The sequence below is a fragment of the Amborella trichopoda genome, chromosome 5 (genome assembly GCF_054954075.1).
Source record: "Amborella trichopoda isolate Santa Cruz 75 chromosome 5, AtrichopodaSantaCruz75HAP2 v2.0, whole genome shotgun sequence".
NCBI classification, from domain to species: domain Eukaryota; kingdom Viridiplantae; phylum Streptophyta; class Magnoliopsida; order Amborellales; family Amborellaceae; genus Amborella; species Amborella trichopoda.
The window spans coordinates 37509103-37532003 of record NC_142340.1 but is presented as its reverse complement, the minus strand read 5'-3'; the positions used below and the strand labels follow the sequence as shown (position 1 = coordinate 37532003).

Below are 22901 nucleotides of genomic sequence, written 5' to 3'. Positions count from 1 at the left end.
AGTCATAGTTTCCAATTCAAACCGTATAGTCCAAATCCTAAAGTTCACAAAGACTTTTAAGGCAAAATAATCAAACATCAAGGTTGTCAACTGGATGGCGCTAGGAAGATTACAGGAACTTGGTTACAAGCTACCAAAACAGACAATCAATTTCTCTATCTATCTCTCACAACACAATAATACATAATAGTAATCACAATGATCTTCATGATAAACATTGAATACACAACATACATTAATTTTCCACCTTTTTGATGGGTTCAAAGTACAAAGAATGCAACCCTGCCCAAGATGCCTTTGGGCTAAAACAATTAGAACCAATCTCGAAAGATCAATGCATTCATAATCCCCCACTTTCATCATGAAATAAGAACATAAAACTAGCAAATGGACTGAAATCATCTTTCCCTCTACTTTAGATTGATTTAAGATGATCTCCCTCCCCCCCCTCTCTCTATCTCTTTAGATTTTGAATTGGGATGATCTTCTCTCTCCCCCATCTCTCTCCTTCCCCATTAGTGTTTTCTACCTAAAGAACTCGACTTGACCACCAATGTCCTTACATAACAATCGAGCGTCAGCAGCCAAAACCCGGCTTTGGGCAATCACATTGTTAGTGTGCGCATGTTTAGCCAAAGGCATATATCGACACACCGCTGCCTCATCTTCACAGGCCAGCAATGCCTCTCTAGCTGGCACCACATGTTCCAACCAAAACTCTTTCAAAATCCCATAAATCAAATCCCAATACTCCCTATCTCTCACCACCCTAAACAATGTACTCCCATTAGGGGTCCAACAATAGAGGTCCACCCAGTCTCTCTCTAAAATCTCCATCAAACCCTGCAACTGGGGCATGTAATAGTAAGGAACTGAAGGCCAAGGTAGACCCAACTCGGGTCTTCCCTTGTTAAAGGGGCACTTCACTTCAAGTATTCCTTCACTAGGCCCACATACGAGCTCATCACCAGGCCCACTTATGAGCCCATCAGGTGAGGCACCAAGCCAGCCTAATTGGGGCTCATTAGGGTGGGTTTTAAAGCCCAATTGGGTCACTTCACGACCCGTTATGCTCGTGTATCTCTCTATCGCTGATGCCTCATTAACCACACCCCAACTCATGGCAGCCACAGCAGAGTTGAGGTGGTTTGGGTCACTTAAGAAAACCTTTTCAACCCAAAGCTCTGCTCTTCGACCCTTCCAAAACCCTAGGGCAGTACTAAATGAGCTACTCGTAAGCCTATCTCGCCTTAGCTCGAACCATTCCGTGGACCTTTGGTGCACCTCGGCTCCTTTTGAAGCAACCTTCGTAGATTCGGCAGTGGGTCCTATGGCGCTTGTGACTAGTCTTTTAAGGAGGTGGGTCACATATGGTTTGCTCATTGTGGAGTCGCTGGGGTGGAGTTTCCTTGATGTGAGGTCAGAGAGTGCTGTAGGGTTCATTCTAAGATAGGTCAGAGAGGAGTGAGAGACAAGTTATGTAACCACAACCAGAACTGAGATGATGAATGTGAAGCAAAGAATTAGTAGAACACATAAATAGAAGTTGAGAAGTGTATAAAGACAAGTAATTTTGTGTTATAAATCTTGAGAAGAAGGGAGTGAATATTCCATGCTTAAGAGAGAGCAAAATGGTGAAATGGGTCTTTTGTGAACAAGCAACTGTTATATATCTTGCGAGGAAAGGCATGAATATTCAATACGGTTCAAAAAAGATAAACGCTAAAACCGATTTCATATGACCAAGTGATTCTGCAGAACAAATCTTGGGACGAAAGGCATAAATATCCCATATTCCTGGAAAAATGGTAAATGGTACATTACTGCTGTTATTTTTTCCCCCCTTCTTTTGTCGGAGATTTGGCTGGAATGAACTTTAAAACGATCTATAGACATACATACATACGTTACACATATTACATACATAAATACATACACACATACACACATACATACATACATACAAAGGTTGATTGCGTTTCCCATTCAAACTTCAAATTATTTTGAAAGAAATCAAATTATAATAAGAAACAAAAAATCGCCATTCCTGAGGAGTGTCTACGAACATAAAGAATTGCATGCCTATGACTAAACATTGTACAAAGGTGAACTGCAAAAAATGAACCATTGCCTAAGAAAAGTGAAAATGAAGCTCTTGTTTCATTCTAATCAGGCCATAAAGGTCAAAATATTTATGCAAAATTTTGATCTCAGAATTATAAATACACCCCAAACCCTCCAAGAAAAGAAGGAAATGGAAAAGTTGGTAATTCAGGTGTCATTTCTTGTTTTTTCTTTTACCTTTTTTTTTTTTTTTCTTCGGATCGATATAATTGAAGTATAGTTATTCATTTATACTTGCATCAGCATATCAGAAAGAATATTTCTACTGTTTATTTTTTAAGCCAATTTCTATGTTTTAGAATTAAAAAATTCCACCATCTTAATGCCCCAGGTATATCCAGTTGACAGGAAGTACAGCGGATGGTACACATTATTGGATGTATTCAAATTTATTGAAGCTTTAAATTTTAAATTATCTTGAGGAAAAAAAAATGAAAGAAAAATTAGGATCGATCAATGATGCCATACAAAATATTCAGTTTCTTTTTCTTCTTGCAAAGTCAAGACAATTCAAATAAGCCAAAGAAAGTCCAAATAACCAAACCATAAAGATTTAGTATTGGAATTACAAAAAAGGACTTGGAATAAGATATAAGAACTTACTGACTTGATTTGTGCAGGAACCATATCCTGAAGCAGTGAGGCAACTCATGATAACCGCTGATCTCGAATTAATAGGACAAAATGACATGTTCTGCAAATAATTTCATGGAACAGTCATGGACAACTAAAGAAAACAAGAAGCTAATGATGCATTGCAACCGCCAGCGTTCCATGGCATGAAACTTATTGAATCCACATAGTAACCCATCTTACTGACTTGATTTGTACAGGAACCATATCCTGAAGCAGTGAGGCAACTCATGATAACCCCTGATCTTGAATTAATAGGACAAAATGACATGTTCTGTTAAGAATTTGATGGAACAGTCACGGTCATCTAAAGACAAAAACAAGCTAATGATGCATCACAACAGCCAGCGTATGTTCCATTGCACGAAACAGATTGAATCCACAGAGTAACCCATGATTTTACTAGTTCATTTGTTTTTAGATATCCAAGTACTGTACAATTAGCAACACTACATAGCATCTGACAAGATTCATACAAACAGATGAGTAAATTAAAAAATGCATATTTTGAAGATTATAAGGCGAAAGATTGCTCTTCATAGAGAACTCATGACACCTATGTTACATACAAATGGAGACGCATGTCCATTTGTGAAACAGATGCAAGCAATAGAAACGTGAACCCTAGAAAAGGTCATCTAGAAACAATGCATTCATATAATACATGATAACATGAGTGGGGGCGCATGTATAGATGCATAAATACATACAAATTTGTGTACTTCATATCTGCATTCTCATACACTACAATTTGCATATCCTAGCAATAGTAAAGCATCACAAAAACAATAAAATTAAATCAATAAAGCATGGATTGCAGCTCCGTGAATCTGAACTTTATTCATCAAAAAATTCTTACAGCCCAATCCAAGGTTGCATCGCAAAAACATGAAAAAAGCCTTAAATTATTAGGCTCTTTTTTAAGGGCTAATTACTCGCCAATAAATGGCTTGTAACAAAGTCTCTATGATTACAAATTTATGGTATGTAAACAACTTCCTATGCCTTTGTTGAATGAAATAACCAAAACAATTAAAACAAACCAGGGAAATTTATTAAAATACACATGAGGGATATATTTTTTAACATTTTACCCAAACCTTTTACTTTAATTTTAAAATACCCATCAAAATACACATAAAGATGAATTAGATTGGCTTGGCAACTGGCTGGGCCTGGAACATGTCGGCCTTGGCCCCCTGGGCCAAAGCCGCCATGGCCCAGGCCCTGCCCAAGGCTGGGCCGGCCCTATCATGGCCTTGGCCCACGCCCATCCCACCCCTTGGGTCATGATGGCGAGGCCCTGGCCAGCCCTCATGTGGCCAAGGTCCTACATTTGAAGGGCCGGCCCAAACGGGCCACCTAGCCCATTGCCAGCCCTAGAGTTAAAAATACTTGAAAAAGGTAAAATGTTAAATTGTTGAAAAGTTAGGTGTATTTTGATAAATTGCCCAAAAAACAAGAATTATCACAAAACTCTTTATTGCGCATTAGCGCAATTGCTTTCGCGCTAGGCTAGTCGTTGCTTCTTGCAAGAAAACGGATGTGCGCTAGCAACGACGCGCTATGCATCATACAATAAGAAACAACTATTAATCATAAGACTCGTTACAAACATAATTAATTTGCAGATTACGTGGTAATGAAAACTATTATAAAGAGATCGATTACAAAAACTTCCCAAAACAAGGAGCTCTTTAGTACAACACAATGCTCAACCTTCGAATACAAAAATATTAATATTCGATTAAGATAAATGCAAAAAAAAAATAAGAAAAAGATAATATGGGTTGAACATATGAATGACCTTACATATCAAGATGAGAAAAAGGGAAGAATGGGAGAGTTGAAGAAGGGGCAAGAGAGAGATTCACTTTTTTTTTTTTTGGGGGGAGGGGAGGAGGTGCCGCACTTGAGAGAGAGAGAGAGAGAGAGAGAGAGATTTAAGGTTTTATTGGTACATGAAAAACATGGATTACTTTTACTTTTAGGAGGAATGGCTTAAGTAAACCCTAGGTTAAAAAAAAATTGTTTTTAAAGAATGATGTTTCTAAAAAAAAAGAAATGCCGTTCTCAAATTGCAATGTGTCTCAAAAGTGGATGCACCGTTGGGCATTCATTGACTGTGATGTATCCCTTTCAAGCGGTTTGAACACACCTATCTGTGTCACCCAAGTGTTGACACGTGGTTAGACCCCCAAACATGCATGTCAATGTTTCATAGATGGCTCATAATATTAAGTAGCACATATGCACTTTCTCATGACAATTTCAAACCTTCACTTGAAGGCATAATATCTCAACACCATTGATTATCCCCATTAATCAATAAGTTGCAGAAGTGACAATCCTTGAGTTTCTACAAGAAGAAAATCAGGTTTTTCTAGAAGAAAAGGAAATGTTGCATGGATACAGGTACACATGATAGTGTAGGTCACAACTACGTGGTGTCAAATTCTTCATGCCCCACAAAGTAAGATTCAGTGACACGGCCATACACACACACACACACATGCATACATACATCATCACCATTAAGTGTTTCAAAAAGCGGACCGCCCAATGCCTAGGCGGCCGCCAAAGCCGTCCATGAGGCATGGGTGCATCACCCAAGCCTAGGCGCCAAAAGTAGACGGAAACTGAGCGCTCGCCTAGGCACCCAGGAACCCGCCTAGGCGGTTGTCCAGCGCCCAGACCTGGGTGACCGCCCAGGGACTGTGCCCCGCCTAGAGGCAGAAAAGGCACTCGGTAGGGGGCTAGGGGCATTTTTTGTCTTTTTTTATACTAAAGGGCAAAAAATGTGACATTTTTTGTCTTTTTCTATACTACGAGGCCAAAACTGTGGGTTTAGGTTCATTTGAAACCTAAAACTCATTAGAGCCCATTTTAGATAGAAAGAGCCCCCCCAAAAAATAGTTTTTGGTGATTTATTTAGGATCGAAGGGTTTCTTAAAGTTACGTGAAATTGATCAAAACATCACCCATTGATATTAGATTTAATTTTTTATGTTTTATAAATCTATTGGGGGTTTTTTAGAAGATTTTGAGTACTTAGAAGCATCTTAAGATGGAAGTTTGGAGATTGAGCAATCAAACTCAAAGTAAGTGATTTTTTTTATTGCTTGTATAAATTATATTATTTTGAGATGTATTCTTCGGGATCTAATAAGAGTGGTGATCCCGATTGAAATTATAGCTATAACCCAGATCCTAATGATAAAAATTGCATAAGATGCAAGTTTTGTGATAAGGTTACAAAAAGGGGCATAAACCGGTTCAAGAAATATCTTGCCGGTATCAAAGGGGATGTTGCCCCATGGCAAAAGACTCCTGATGCTGTTAACGAGGAAATAATTAATTTTTTGAGTATGGCAAAAATGAAACAAGATGAGAAATATGCCTCCATAGCAGAGATTAGGTCTAGGGTTCGGGTCAGTTATGATGATGATGATAGCGATGAGGATGGGGAGGGATGTTAAGAGGTAGAACAATCCATTATTAGGGGAAAGGGAAAGGAAGTTTTAATTTCTTCTGGTTCTGAGAGTAAGAAGTCTTGGGTTAGAGGCCCTACGAATAGTTTTTTGCCCCGGACTGACCCTGAGGTTGCAAGATAGAAAGCAAAGAAGCATACCACTATTGAAAATATAATGAAGAAGAAAGAGAGAGATAGAGCTGCTTTTCTTATTGCTCATGGTTTTATGAGGCGAGCATTTCTTTCAATACTGCTCGCCTAAGCAGATTCTATGCCTTGTAGAGGAAATTGGTCAATTTGGGCTTGGGATGAAACCCCCAACCCCATATGAGCTTTCAAGGCCTCTTTTGAAAAAAGCGGTGAGTGTCACAAAAGATGTTGTAGAAGTTAAGAAGGATGCATGGGCTCAATATGGAGTTTCTATTATGACTGATGCTTGGAGTGATAGGAAGAGACGAAGTCAGATGAATTTGCTTGTGAATTGTCCTTTAGGGACTTTTTTTTGAGGTCTATTGATGCATTTGATTATAACCATGATGCCCATTACATATTCCAAGTAGATAAGGGAATCTAGGTGGTTGGGGAGCATCTTGTTGTACAAGTTGTCACATACAATGCTGCTCCTAATGTTGTTGCTGCTAATTTGTTGCGCATAGCTTATCCTAGAATCTTTTGGGCACCATGTGCAACACATTGTATGGACCTCATGCTGGAAGCTCTTGGCGGTTTAACCAAGATATCAGGCGCAGTGAAGAAGGTAAAGTCAGTTACAAATTTCATTTACAACCACCATCTCACCCTCAGCATGATGCGTAGATTTACAAATAAGAAAGATTGTGAGGCCTGGGGTCACGAGATTTGAGACCTAGTACTTATGCCTAAATAGCATACATTCGAGGAGAGTGTAGTGAGGTAGATGTTTATCTCAGATGACTGGAGAGCATGCAAGTGGTCCAAGGATCAGGTTGGGAAGAAGGTGAGAGATATTATCCTTTCTAAGACTTTTTGGTGAGAGATATTATCCGCTCTTAATGTATTTTTTTGCCTCTTGTCAAAGTCCTTCACATGGTTGATAGTGACAAGGCTTCTATGGGCTACATATATGAGACTACGGAGAAATGCAAAAGAGAGATAGCCCAAAATTTTGATGATGAGGAGAACCACTACAAGCTTGTTTGAGAGATTATTCATAAGAAGTGGGATAGGCAGCTACATCGACCATTGCATAAACTTAGTTATCGTTTGAACGCAGCTTTTTTTTTTTATGTTGACAAGGATATATACACAAGTGATTGGATTTAATAAGCGTGTAGATGTGCTAGTCCCTAATCCTGATATCTAGGATATTATATGTGCTGATGAGCTGATAAATTACAAGTGCTCAGTAAAGTCTTTTGAGAGTCCAATCACGATGAGGCAAAGGACCAAAATTGATCCAGATAGAAATAATATTTTTTCAGTTCATCAAGTTCAAGTAATCAAGTTTCATTTTTATAATTCTAATATTTATTTATGATTTTATTCTATATCTTTGCAGTCAATTGGTGGAGCCAACATGGGTGCAGTCATCCAAATTTACAAAAGTTGGCCATTCAGATCTTAAACCTAACCACTTCCTCGTCCCGTTGTGAGCGCAATTGGAGTACTTTTGAAGGGGTAAGGGTAATTTGTATAATTGTATTAGTAATACATGAACCATAGATTTAATTATTTATTATTTATATTAATTAGTTTCATTTGATTTTATTAGATTCATGTAAAGAAAAGGAACATGCTTGAATCAAAGAGACTCAATAACCTAGTCTATGTCAAGTATAATCGATTCGTGAAAGACAGGTTTGCTAAGAGAGATAAGAGAGACCCCCCCAGATCAAAAAATATGGACAATGCTATAGAGTGGTTAGTTGATGATGAGGTCGAGAGGCATGAAGGATTGACATGGGACATGTTCATGGATGCTTCAGGGACATCAGTCGACCCTCCCAGGGCCACTAGATCTTCTGCACAGAGGACGAGAGTGGAGGAAGAGGCGGAAGAAGAGGCAGATTCATAAGAGACGGAGGAGGACGACCAATATGTCGAGGAGGGTGACGACTTCGATGCATATGATACAAATACAGCTGACCCTACTTTTTCTGATGATGAATGATGCATGATGAATAACAATTAAACTTTGAACAATGATTGAAGATTCTTTTGAGTCTTCAAGTATTACTTTCATTTTTATTTTCTTCCTCTTGGTTGTGTATTGTGGATAGTGGATTTGTAGTTCCACTGATTTGGTATTTGGTAACTTTGGTTTGATAATTTGGTTGGTAAATTTTAAGTTTTAATTGGATATGGACTGCCTTATGGTTATACTTATGGAGTGTGTGCTAATGTATAATATACTTTTGAATTCTGATGTGCCATAAATACCTAATTCTTATATTTTATACAACATATATACTGTTGGAGACTATAGAGTCCTTTTTTTACTCAACTGGGCCGCCCAAGTTCTGGGCGCCCGCCTAGGCGCTGAGCAGCCTGGATCCCCCAGGCTGCCTAAGACCCGCCTAGCGCTTGTTGAAGCATTGATCATCATCATCATCATTATATATATATATATATATATATGTGGAAGATGCTAGGGTGAGCGCACTAGCTCACAGGAGAACATGAGCCCAACAGCCCACATTGAATCAAGGCCGATCTGACGATCACAAATGTCCGGGTAGTGTTTGAATTTTAATTTGTTTTCTACAAATCCAATTCACTTGAAATTTGGAGCGTGTGTACATCAAAACGAGGTGAATCTTCAAAAAATATCAAAAAAATATTTTATATGAAATAAATTGACCAAAATACCCCCAAAAGTTGTCGGAAGTACTGCTCTACTAGCAGCAAGATCTGAGGATTTATTATCCAATCTTAGATACCCAACACTCTCTCATTACAAATGGTATAAAGATGTATTCTTCTCAACACTACTGTTTAGAGAAGATAGTAAATCAGATCACTGGAAAGAAAAATTTATTGCTGGTTTACCACATCTCTTTGTCGAAAAGGTCCAAACCAGGATCAAGAACAAACGTGGGGGCCTCATTCCTTATTCTTTGTATACCCTAGGTGAATTATCAGCAGAAATTTGTGCTGAAGGTCTAGCGTTGTGTACAGACCTCAAACTTAGAAGACAACTAGATAAACAAAGAATAACGGGGAGGAAGGAGCCAGGAGACTTTCGTAAACAGTTTGGATTCAACAGTTTACCCCCGTCAAAGCCTTTTCACAAAAGAAAACATGATACTGTCAAGAGAAGGAAGTTTAAACCTTACTAAAAGACCAAAGATAAATTCTCCAAAAAAATTTTAAAAGATAAACCATCCTTCAAATACAAAAGAAAGAGGAAGATTCATGTTTGTTACAACTATGGCAAAGTTGGCCATTATAAAAACAAGTGCAAAGTCCAAAAGAAGATTAATTCTTTAGAATTGGATGACCATATCAAAAAAAAATTATTTGAGATACTCCGAATTGAAACTGAAACGACAGACTCTTCTGAATCAGAAGAAGGAATGCTAATTGGAAAAATCAATGATGAAGATATCATTTTTAGTAGCTCCAATTCAGATTCTGATTATGAACAGGAATTAGAAAATGAAAAGGATAATTGTCAATGTAATTATTACAAAGCAATAATAGATATGAATGGTTTGAATATTAATACCCTTACAAAAGAAGAAGATTTAATCCTAGATCTTATTGACCAAATAATAGATCCTGAGGCTAGAAGAGAAGCCTTCGTAAAATATATAAATATGTCAAAAACCCCATCAAAAGGCTCCAAATCTTCTCTTGTTCCTACAAAAGAAGACTATAGCTTTCATGATATTTTAAAACGAGTACAAAATAAATCGCATGTAGAAAAAGAACCTTCAATATCTAAACTTAGATATGAGATTAATGAAGTAAAAACAGAATTGATAGCTCTGAAATCAAGAGTTCAAATGCTGGAGCTAGCTCAGGAACCAATCAGCGAAAAAATTGAAAAGGATGATATAGAAGAGGAGTTTGATCAGCTGATAACTGAGCACAATATCCCCATACCACAATATCCCCATACCACCAGAAGTTGAAGATACCCTTCCTAAACCTGAAACTTCTAAAAATGGTATGAATATAATCGAAAAAACTCAAAACTGTGAATATGTAAATTTGGTAGATAAAATAATAACTCAAAAATGGTTTACTAATATCACAATAGTAGTACAAAAAGAATACAGCTTCCAAACTACCGCCCTAATAGATTCAAGGTCAGATTTAAATTGTATCAGCGAAGGTTTGGTACCAACCAAATATTTTAGTAAAACTACTCAAATTCTTAATACTGCAGATGGTAGTAAAATGCTCATAAACTACAAACTAACAGACACTACAGTTTGCAATAATGGTGCTTGCTTCAACTTTCTATTCATAATGGTCAAAGGTTTAAGTCAACCTGTTATCTTAGGGACTCCATTTCTAAACATGCTCTATCCAATAAAAATTGACAATACAGGGATAGAAGCTGATACCATAAAGCGGAAATAGACAAATAATATAATAACAGTCAAACAGAATAGATTTAGACAAACAAATAATACAGTAACAGTAAAAAAGATAATAGCATAGATTTAGACATGAAGCATACTCACATTTGGCAAATACACCGACTGGTAAAGAGCTTTAACTGTGCTGGGATATAAGCAGGAACCTCGTCCCAAAAACAATCACACATAGCACACTTTTACTAAGTTAGATGGCGTGATACACCACCCGGTATACAGAGAAATTACAAAGAGTCTTATTCAAAGGGTAGAGAGCAGAGAGCAGAACAGAGAGCATAGGGCAGTGAGCAGAACAGAGAGCAGAGAGTAGAACAAAGAGTAGAGAGCAGAACAGAGAGCAAAGAGTAGGGCAGAGAGCAAAGAGCAGAGCAGAGAACAGAGAGCAAAGAGCAAAGAGTAGAACATAGAGCAGAGAGCAGAGCAGAGAGTAGAGCAGCTAAGGAAATTCCAGGATGTCTGAATGGGTTGAGGTCCTTCCCTTTTATAGACGATACAGGGATAGAAGCTAACATTGAAGGGCATAAAGTTAAATTTACCTTTATTAAAAAGCCCAGAGTCCATGAGATTAACAAAATCAAAAACACAATTTCTTCCAAAGAAAAATTTTTATATCACTTAAAAGAGGAAATAAAATATAAAAATATAGAAGAGAAAGTGTCTCTTCCTGAAATACAAAACAAAATAAAAATTTTTAAAATGAATATGAAAATAGAAATATGTGCTGATATCCCTAATGCCTTTTGGGATAGAAAGCAACACATAGTAAAACTACCTTATGAACCAGACTTCAGAGAAAGCAAACTCCCTACTAAAGCTAGACCCATTCAGATGAATAATAGATTACTTGAAATTTGCAAAAAAGAAATACAAGACTTATTAGAGAAAAATCTTATTAGAAAAAGCTCGTCACCATGGAGATGTTCGGCCTTTTATGCAGAACCTCTTAATAAGGTCTTAAGATGAATTAAATTTCCAACTCCCAACAAAAAGGATCTCCTGGATAGACTAGTCAATGCATGTATATTTTCCAACTTTGACTTCAATCAGGCTACTGGCAAATTCAAATTGCCGAAAAAGATAAATATAAAACTGCCTTTAATGTTCCATTTGGGTAGTTTGAATGGAATGTTATGCCATTTGGATTGAAGAATGCACCCTCTGAATTTCAAAATATAATGAATGAAATCTGTAATCCCTATACTAAATTTATGATTGTCTATATTGACGATGTGCTTGTTTTTTCAGAAACAATTGAGCAGCATTGGAAGCATTTAAACAGTTTTATCAAAGCAATAAAAAATGTTGGCTTAGTAGTCTCCGCAAGAAAAATAAATCTTTACCAAACAAAAATTAGATTTCTTGGGCATAATATTTTTCAAGGGAGAATTATTCCAATTGACAGGGCAATCGAATTTGCGTCCAAATTCCCAAATATAATCTTAGGAAAGACGGAATTACAAAGATTCCTTGGCTGCCTAAATTATATTGCGGATTTTTACAAAGATTTAGCAATTGATGCAAAACCTCTATTTCAAACGTTGAAAAAGAATCCTCCAACATGGACGATGAACATACTAATGCTGTGAAAAGAATTAAAGCCAAAGAATTACCATGTCTAGCCCTCTCTAGTCCTTCAGCTTTCAAAATAGTTGAAACAGATGCTACGGAACAAGGTTTTGGTGTTATCCTCAACCAAAAGGTGAATAACCAAGAACAATTGGTTCGGTTTACATCCAAAACCTGGAAACCCGCTCAGCAAAATTATTCCACAGTCAAAAAAGAAATACTTGCAATAGTCCATGCCATTACTAAATTCCAAAGTGATTTACTTAATCAATCATTCCTTTTAAGGACAGATTGCAAAGCAGCTAAGGACATCCTCCAAAAAGACGTAAAAAATCTCGTATCTAAACAAATTTTTGCAAGATGGCAAGGTATTCTCTCTGCTTTCGAATTTACTATTGAACATATTAATGGTAAACATAATTATCTGCCTGACTTCTTGACTCGAGAATTTCTGCAAGGAGGAATTTCTGCAGGGAGAACACACGAGGCAAGCAATCCCAAAATCAAGCCATGGACATAGTTCTTAGCCCAGGCTTATCCTTGGCATCCCCTTCAACACCAAAGTCCCTAGTAAGAAAGCAAATTCAAGATATTGACCTGTCCCCCTCTCTAAATCCAATATGCACTCAAACTCCTAATGCAAAATCAATATATCTAGACACAGCCTATATTCCATTGCTGGTCATTGAAAATGAACATCAGTCCAAACATCTGACTGAGATAGCTGCCTTATACCTCAGGCACCAAATGCATCCAAATAATGGAGAAAAAATCAGAGAATGGTATGAGTGTATTCTCATAGAAACTGAATCAGTTTTTATAGTCCATCACTCAAGAAACAATGACAACGAAATAGCCTATTCAAAATTTCAAATTAAAAAGATTATTACCTAGAATGGGGACTGAACGCTTTAAAACCCAGGTTTCTCAAAGCAAAAGGATTTAAAATCAGATCCTACCATTATTATGAATATATGAAGGCTTGGGATGAAATCTTCGCGTACCAAAATATGAAAAATTCCCACGGTTGGTACATACAGTTTATAATAACTGATCCAAATGATTTCCCCAATTGGTTTAAAAATTGGTTCTCCATATGGGGATCCACAGACCAGATACTTCCAACAGAACTTCAAATTTCTCAGAGAAAATTCTTTGATTTTAATAAGAAAAGTTCAAAAAGAAACTTTCATATATATTTTATGGCCCTTTATCAAATCCCATGGATTTTGAAATGGGAATATCAAATCTCATCAGATGACATGGACCGTTATGATTATATCCCAGAATTACACCACCAAATTGCCATTAAATGGTGGGATAGTTACAAAAATGATTCCTTAAACGCCTAATAATATCAAAATGAAATTCATATCCCCTTCTCCACCTCCAAAAATGGATATTTCCGATTATGTAACCTTTCTTCAGTAACAACACCCATTCATGACCAAAGACGAGCTTAAGCTCAAAATCTGGGAAGCTCTTGAAGTCACTAATGACCACATGTCTGCCCAAAGTGAAGACACTGAAGACTATACTCCCCTAAATGAAGACGATTGTTACGGTATCAAATTTCCTTCAAAATGAAGAAATTTTCGGGGGAAAGAATAATCAAAAGCAACCCGTCATCATCACCGACAAAAACTAAAGGAACCATCAACCCGTCATCATCACCGACAAACTGTAGCCGACACTACCGACAAAAGCAACCTGTCATCATCACCGACAAAATAATATCACCATCACCGACAAACTGTAGCAGATTCCACACGAGTGCTGTTACTGTAGCCACCGACAGTTTCTGTAGCAGATTCCTCATAAGTGCGGTTGCTGTAGCCACCGACAATCACTGTAGCAGATTCCTCACGAGTGCGTTTACTGTGGCCACCGATCATCACTGTAGCGGATTCCAAACATTTGAAGTCCGCAAAAGTCTATAAAAGGGAAGGACCTCAACCCATTCAAACATCTTGGAGTTTCCTTAGCTGCTCTACTCTCTGCTCTTTGCTCTCTGTTCTCTGCTCTGCTCTTTGCTCTCTGCTCTGCTCTTTGCTCTCTGTTCTGCTCTCTGCTCTTTGTTCTACTCTCTGCTCTCTGCTCTCTGTTCTGCTCGCTGCCCTATGCTCTCTGGTCTGCTCTCTGCTCTCTACCCTCTGAATAAGACTCTTTGTAATTTCTCTGTATACCGGGTGGTGTATCACGCCATCTAACTTAGTAAAAGTGTGCTATGTGTGATTGTTTTTGGGACGAGGTTCCTGCTTATATCCCAGAACAGTTAAAGCTCTTTACCAGTCTGTGTATTTGCCGAATGTGAGTATGCTTCCTATCTAAATCTATTCTATTATCTTTTTTACTGTTACTGTATTATTTGTCGATCTAAATCTATTCTGTTTGACTGTTATTATATTATTTGTCTATTTCCGCTTTATGGTATCAACTTCTATCCCTGTATCGTCAATTTCTATTGGATAGAGCATGTTTAGAAATGGAGTCCCTAAGATAACAGGTTGACTTAAACCTTTGACCATTATGAATAGAAAGTTGAAGCAAGCACCATTATTGCAAACTGCAATGTCTGTTAGTTTGTAGTTTATGAGCATTTTACTACCATCTGCAGTATTAAGAATTTGAGTAGTTTACTAAAATATTTGGTTGGTACCAAACCTTCGTTGATATAATTTAAATCTGCCCCTGAATCTATTAAGGCGATAGTTTGGAAGCTGTATTCTTTTTGTACTACTATTGTGATATTAGTAAACCATTTTTGAATTATTATTTTATCTACCAAATTTACATATTCACAGTTAATCCATTCTGTCAATCGTAAATTCTTTCTTTTGAATTACATTGATATCAAAGTCTAAATCTGAAGGAGTTGGTTCCTGTTCTTCTATTTCAGAAGAACATGGAGTTTCAACTCTATAGACGGATTGTTGAACCTAGTTTGAGGTTCTATTCAATCTTTCTATGACAGTCCGTCTACGAGAAGATAATCTTTCATGTTCAGATTGTGGGACCAAAGAAGTCGAACTTCTTGGAGGATCCCTAAGACTGGATTCAGCTATTCTAAGCGTGGTTTTCCTGGAGGATGGAAATCTAATTTCTATTTCCCCATCAGAATATTCAATTATTTGTTCAGGAACTTTGTTTTCTAGGGGTTTAATTTGAGCTTCTGATTGCAAAGACCACCTTTCAGGTAATTTTACCTGTGACCATGCAATAGATTTGGGTATTACAAGGTTTGATTTTTCCATGTTTGTTTGGAAAAATATTGTTTGACCTTTAGAGTCCATTTGTCTTGCATTTGGACATAAGGTATTCATTACCTTGTAACATATACAGTAAACAAAAGCTAAGTTTTGTGAACCTGGGTCCATGTCAAAACCTTGAGTATGAAGGTTTAGGGTTAAGACTTTTAAGAGATTTGAATCTGTTAGGGCCACTGAAAAGTTTGGAAAACAGTTAAAGTAAATAGGCCCATTACAGAGACTTGATTCCACTATTCCAAGCAAGGAATCAGTGAATCGCTTATGTCTGCTGTCCCTTAAACAGAGGAGGACAGAATTGTTTAGTCATGTTTTGGTTAAAGGTTTTACAACTATTTGGACAAGACCAATATGTAAATATTTGTATTCCTTTTTCTTATGATCTTCAATCATTCTTGGAGAAAATGGTTGGAATTTATCCTGGGTTTCCATTACAGAAATACTTTGTTCTATAGTTTTAATAGAAAAACTAGTCTTAAATTCAAACGTACCTTTACTATATATATCTAAAACAGGTACCTTAGGTATGTTCCAGTTTTGAATTTGTTTTTCTATGTTATCTATTATTATCTCTTCACGGTTGTTTACACGTAATGTATTACTAGTAGTAGTTGTCCTATTAGATAGAGTTCTAATGAAGTTTGCCATCATAATTTGAGTCAATCAGAAACAGTCCCTATACTTTCGCGGCTCTTCCTGGCCTTTAGTGATATTTGGGTCACGACGACTTTGAGCTTACTACTGCAAACTGTTCTTGGAATTCTATATGATAGCTCAATTTTCCACTAGTACTACAGTTATACCATTGTATATATATCTTGGCTCTGATACCATAAAGCGGAAACAGACAAATAATATAATAACAGTCAAACATAATAGATTTAGACAGACAAATAATACAGTAACAGTAAAAAAGATAACAGAATAGATTTAGACAGGAAGCACACTCACATTCCATTCAAACTGCCCAAATGGAACATTAAAGGCAGTTTTATATTTATCTTCTTCGGCAATTTGAATTTGCCAGTAGCCTGATTTGAGGTCAAATTTGGAAAATATACATGCATTGACTAGTCTATCCAGGAGATCCCTTTTGTTGGGAATTGGATATCTAATCTATCTTAAGACCTTATTAAGAGGTTTGTAATTTATCACCAATCTAAGAGTTCCTCTATCAATTTCAAAAGCCTTTGCTACATAAAAGGCCGAACAGCTCTATGGTGACAAGCTTTTTCTGATAAGCTTTTTCTCTAATAAGTCTTGTATTTCTTTTTTGCAAATTTCAAGTAATCTATTATTCATTTGAATGGGTCTAGCTTTGGTAGGGATTTTGTTTTCTTTGAAGTCTGGTTCATAAGGTAGTTTTACTATGTGTTGCTTTCTATCCCAAAAGGCATTAGGGATATCAGCACATATTTCTTTTTCCATATTCATTTTAAAAAATTTTATTTTGTTTTGTATTTCGAGAAGAGACTTTCTCTTCTATAATTTTATATTTTATTTCCTCTTTTAAGTGATATAAAAAATTTTCTTTGGAAGAAATTGTGTTTTTTATTTTGTTAATCTCATGGACTCTGGGCTTTTCAATAATGGTAAATTTAACTTTAAGCCTTATCGTCTATCTTTATTGGATAGAGCATGTTTAGAAATGGAGTCTCTAAGTTAACAGGTTGACTTAAACCTTTGACCATTATGAATGGAAAGTTGAAGCAAGCACCATTATTGCAAACTGCAGTGTCTGTTAGTTTGTAGTTTATGAGCATTTTACTACCATCTGCAGTATTAAGAATTTGAGTAGTTTTACTAAAATATTTGGTCGGTACCAAACCTTCGTTGATACAATTTAAATCTGCCTCTGAATCTATTAGGGTGGTAGTTTGGAAGCTGTATTCTTTTTGTACTACTATTGTGATATTAGTAAACGGTTTTTGAGTTATTATTTTATCTACCAAATTTACATATTCACAGTTTTGAATTTTTTCGATTCTATTCATACCATTTTTAGAAGTTTCAAGTTTAGGAAGGGTATCTTCAACTTCTGGTGGTATGGGGATATTGTGCTCAGTTTTCAGCTGATCAAACTCCTCTTCTATAGTTCTTGGATAAAGTAGTTGGAATTTATCCAGGGTTTCCACTACAGAAATACTTTGTTCTATAGTTTTAATAGAAAAACTAGTATTAAATTCAAACGTACATTTACTATATATATCTGAAACAAGTACCTTAGGTATGTTCCAATTTTGAATTTGTTTGAACTCTTGATTTCAGAGCTATCAATTACAAAGAGTCTTATTCAGAGGGTAGAGAGCAGAGAGCAAAACAGAGAGCAGAGAGCAGAGAGCAGCGAGCACAACAGAGAGCAGAGCAGAGAGCAGAGAGTAGAACAGAAAGCAGAGAGCAGAGAGCAGAACAAAGAGCAAAGAGCAGAGCAGAGCAGAGAGCAAAGAGCAGAGCAGAGAACAGAGAGCAAAGAGCAGAGAGCAGAACAAAGAGCAGAGAGCAGAGAGCAGAGCAGAGCAGAGAGCAGAGAGTAGAACAGCTAAGGAAACTCCAGGATGCCTGAATGGGTTGAGGTCCTTCCCTTTTATAGACTTTTGCGGACTTCAAATGTTTGGAATCCACTACAGTGATGGTCGGTGGCCACAGTAACCGCACTCCTGAGGAATCTGCTACAGTGACTGTCGGTGGCTACAGTAACCGCACTTATGAGGAATCTGCTACAGTAACTGTCGGTGGCTACAGTAACCGCACTCGTAGGAATCTACTACAGTTTGTCGGTGATGGTGATATTATTTTGTCGGTGATGATGACGAGTTGCTTTTGTCGATGGCCAACTTTGCCACAGTTGTAGAAAACAGGAATCTTCCTCTTTCCTTGGTATTTGAAGGATGGTTTATTTTTTAGAAATTTTTTGGAGAATTTATCTTTGGTCTTTCGGTAAGGTTTAAACTTCCTTCTCTTGACAGTATCATGTTTTCTTTTGTGAAAAAGCTTTGACGGGGGTAAATTGTTGAATCCAAATTGTTCACAAAAGTCTCCTAGCTCTTTCCTCCCCGTTGTTCTTTGTTTATCTAGTTGTCTTCTAAGTTTGAAGTCTGTATTTTGGTTAATTTATTTCGCGAATTATTTTTTTTATATTTTTATTAGGTGCGGTATGATGAGAAGAACACACGCCTAAAATTTCAAGTGATTTGGATTTGTAGAAAATAAAATAAAATTCAAACATTACCAGACATCCGTGATCATCAGATCGGCTTAGATTCAATCAGGGCCGTTGAGCTCATTTTTTCTTGTGAGCTAGTGGCCTCACCCAAGCTTTTTCCTATATATATATATATATAGGGATTGTATATAAAGAGACCATTTATTTTTTCTACAAGGAGGTCACAATCACTTTTGACAGAGAAGCTCCTGATGAAAAACATGAATACAATAAATGATTAAATGGTGCATAATTACATTGCAAATGGATGGTATCCATATTTAAATCATATCAATCATAGCTAATTATCAAGACAAAAACCATGTCTACCATGGGCAGCAATCACCTTAAGCAAATAAGATTATATGATCTCAAATACACAGTGATCCTATGCACTTCAGAAAGTAACAGATTTTAAATCAAGTCATCGAACACTATATGAAAATTCTCATCACCCATATAAAAGTAGATTGTCCAAAGGAAAAAAAAAAAAAATCAACTAATAGCGCTAAGGGTACTACATCACTCAACCATCAAGAAGTGCCACAATTTGTCATGCTCATCTTTTGAGAAATAGCAAAAATTGGATGAAAAAACTTGTTCTTGGATGAAAAATCTTTTTCTTGTTTATAAAAAAAGTTGGAAGTAGTTTATGCTCCATAAGCACATTGACTTATTGATTGTGCCCCTGAACTAGTTTCTAGAAATCAAGCTTCTCAAAAACTTTACTTGCAGTCATCATCTTTTCATTTGTTTGTGTATGTGCATGAATTGAGATATAAGAGCATCTTTTGTACTAAATGACATCAACAGCTCCTGTCCCAAAGGGGTTAGAGCATAGAAATTCATCAAAGTAGTGTTTAGGAACTCGCCTTGGGCCAGGTAGTAGCACTGTATAGGGACAAAAGCTCTAGAAAGAGGTCAAGGTGGTAGCAGCACCTATGACTCAGCTATTAGTCTAGGTTCCATTCCTATCAATGCTAACCCCTTTCGAAAACTACTAATCGTTTCAAAATTGCTAACCCACTGACAGTTAACATTGAAAAAATAATGACAAAATAAAATAAAGGTAGCAAAAGTAAAACAAAACAAGCAACCTTAAAAAGTTGAAATAAGCCAAACAAATGTGATTTAAAAGAACTTGATTTTTAGTTGGGAGATTTAAAAAAAAACCAAACAAAGGAAATATAAAAATTACGGACTATGGCAAGAAAAAAAACTCACCAATCTTTGCCAAAAAATCCAAATTATATCTAAAAACAGTATAAAATACTCCCACATTTTTTACTATTTTTGGTTCTTATTTTTTTTTTTTTTTTTTATGTATTGTACATAAAACTCAGGGGGCAAGGCTGAGTAACTCTGCTGAATCCAAGTGGACTCGACCAAGTTCACTGCATCAAACAATCTGAAGCACATTTTATAAACTAAGATCGAATCCTAGTATTAAAAAAATTGGAAATGTGATTATGGATCTAGAGATTCAGTTGCACCTGAAAAAGGGACCCAGGTCTTCAATAATTTAGTTTTGCTCAGACAACTTTACGAACCCTGATGCGCATTTCAATGTTTCTTTCATAACCTTGGCAGTTACCGTTATGCAAATCCCCTCCAAAATGCTCGACAATTCTTCCTTAACAATAATCAAAGAATCCATAGTTGTCAAGTTGATCACTTGATTTATAAAACACAGGCCAAAGAAAAAAGAAAAAGCTCAATATACAAAATTTATCACAATTTATATTTCTCTAGACGAATGGATGAGATACAGGGAATCCACTTCTACAAATTAACCATGCAAATGATATAATTAAATCAATGAGTACCAAAAAAAAATGCAAAAAAATGTAAACCATGCCCTAAATGTTGTCACCATTACATATATTGACCAAAATATTCGACTATTAGCAATGCAGGAAAAATCAGAAAATTTGGGTTTTTTTATTTTTTTAACTTTTTGAACACAGTTTTTTGGGCTGTTTTCTGGCTATGATTACAAGAAAAATGGGCAGTAAGATAGAAATCCCCAAAAAAGTCACGTATTCCAACCATTTCTGATACACAAAGAAGAAGGTATGTATGCATTCCTTGAACGCTTATAAACCTAAGAATCAGGTGTCTAGAAATAGCAAGGAAACCCACTTGAAATAATCATTTCAATTAAGTCTGAAAATAAAAGTAGCTCACCTTTTTCTTTTGCTATAACTTCCTGTTGTATTTAAAATTCAAGTTAGAATCCATGCATAGTAGTTCTTATCACAAACACAATGAGAGAGAGGCATACCAGGTGAGGCGGGAGAGTGCCAGGAGGGGAGAGAAGGATTGGGGGCAGGTGAAAGAGAGAGAGAGAGGCGTACCAGGTTAGGAGTGAGTGTGGCTGGAGGAGAAAGGACTGGGGCAGGTGAGTTATTTTTTGATGAGAGCGAGATGAAACAGAGAGCAGAGAGAACATGGGAGAGCGAGGAGAGCAGATGAGAGAGAGAAGAGCATATGAGAGAGAGAGAGAGAGGAGAGAGAAAGAGAACAAAGAGCAGATGAGAGGAGAGAGAGGGATGTACCTGGTTCGAAGAAGAAGGGCGCGCAATCTTGGGCAACCTGGGGCAAGCGATTCCGGGCGAGGTTGGAGTTAAATGTGTTACGGAAAATTGAAAAACATAAAGGAAGGGATCAAAAGTAGAAATTGGAGTATACTTTTCTTTTTCGGGTTATCTATTAAGGGAAAGGAAACAGTTTATATAGGGTTGCAACTTTAAAATGTAGAACCATGAATGCACCCCAAAAATCCATCGAAAAAAGTTATTTTAATGTTGAAAAATCTTGTGATTGATTATCGCGTTATTTTCATAACGAGATGTATGATTATGAAAAATAAAAAGATTTTGAATTTCAAAAATAGTTCATCATATTGTCTACCTCCTCTATTTTCAAGATTTTTATGTGATTATAAACCTACTTGATTTTAACTATTTTTTAAATTTAAAGTTTTATAATTAAATACAAAAATAAAGTTTAAAAAAATCCTAATAATATTTTCCATCAAAATTATATATTAAAATTTGAAGGTGCAACCTTATATAAACTACAAATGATTTTGTGCTTCCCTCGCACACCAAGGGCAATATAGGACCCCGCCTACACGCCGTCGGATATAATAGTGTCTCGAGATATGGGCAAACAAACCTGCCATGCCACTCATCCTTCCTTTTCCGGTAAGTAATTTCTTTTGGGGCTTGTATGCACGTCTTGTTTCAAAAGAGAAAAGGTGGTTCCTTCTTAGATGGAGAAGAGTGGCTCGAGCTTTCTTGTTAGAGAGAGAAAGTGATGCTCAACCCACCTTCATCGAGATAAAATAACGGGTCTTTAGAGGCGGATTATTGTGCCGAGGATCTCGGCCCCAGATCGCTGAGTATTTGGGATTGTGAGAGAGAGCTATTCGAGTGGTTAAAAACCACAACGAGAATGGGGTGATTCTTGAAAGAAAGATTAATGCAATCTTACGAGATATATATATATATATATATATATATATATATATATATATATATATATATATATATATATATATATATATATATATATATATATATATATATATATTCACCAGTTTTTTTTTTTTTTTTTTTTTTTTTTTTTTTTTTTTTTTTTTTTTTTTTTTTTTGATAAAAATCACTTTCAAGCAATGGTTTAAAAACCGGATCGGCGATCCGGATGGGCGAATCGGCGATCCGGATCGAAATCGGGTGAATCGGTCAGAATAAAACTTTAAAAAAATCCGAAAAAATTATTAAAATTCATTATAAATATTATTTTTTAGGAATTCAATAAAAAATGAGGGTACTCCATTAAGAATTTTCATGTTTTTGAATGAATATGCGAATATTGATATGTTCTTCCCCTGCATGAACCGCCATTCAACATTTAATTTACATCACACAAAAGGATAAACATAGAATTATCATGGAATAAGTATATCAACAAACATGGACTACAATAAAGCATAAAATTAGTAACATACGATCTAAAAATAAAACGACGTTGTTGTTCTACTTGGT

At 36.3% G+C, this 22901-nt stretch overlaps 1 protein-coding gene across 1 annotated transcript; it reads right to left on the bottom strand.

The window, feature by feature from the left end:
• Positions 1-184: 184 nt before the first annotated feature.
• LOC18428403 (uncharacterized) lies at positions 185-21511 on the bottom strand. The gene is made up of 6 exons (XM_088867801.1): positions 21408-21511; positions 21207-21226; positions 21037-21058; positions 2945-2997; positions 2728-2818; positions 185-1430 (listed from the first exon to the last, which is right to left on the bottom strand). The coding sequence occupies exons 4-6, from the start codon at positions 2987-2989 to the stop codon at positions 526-528; spliced, it is 1041 nt and encodes a 346-aa protein (XP_088723927.1). The 5' UTR covers positions 2990-2997; positions 21037-21058; positions 21207-21226; positions 21408-21511; the 3' UTR covers positions 185-525.
• Between the last annotated feature and the right edge of the window lie 1390 nt (positions 21512-22901).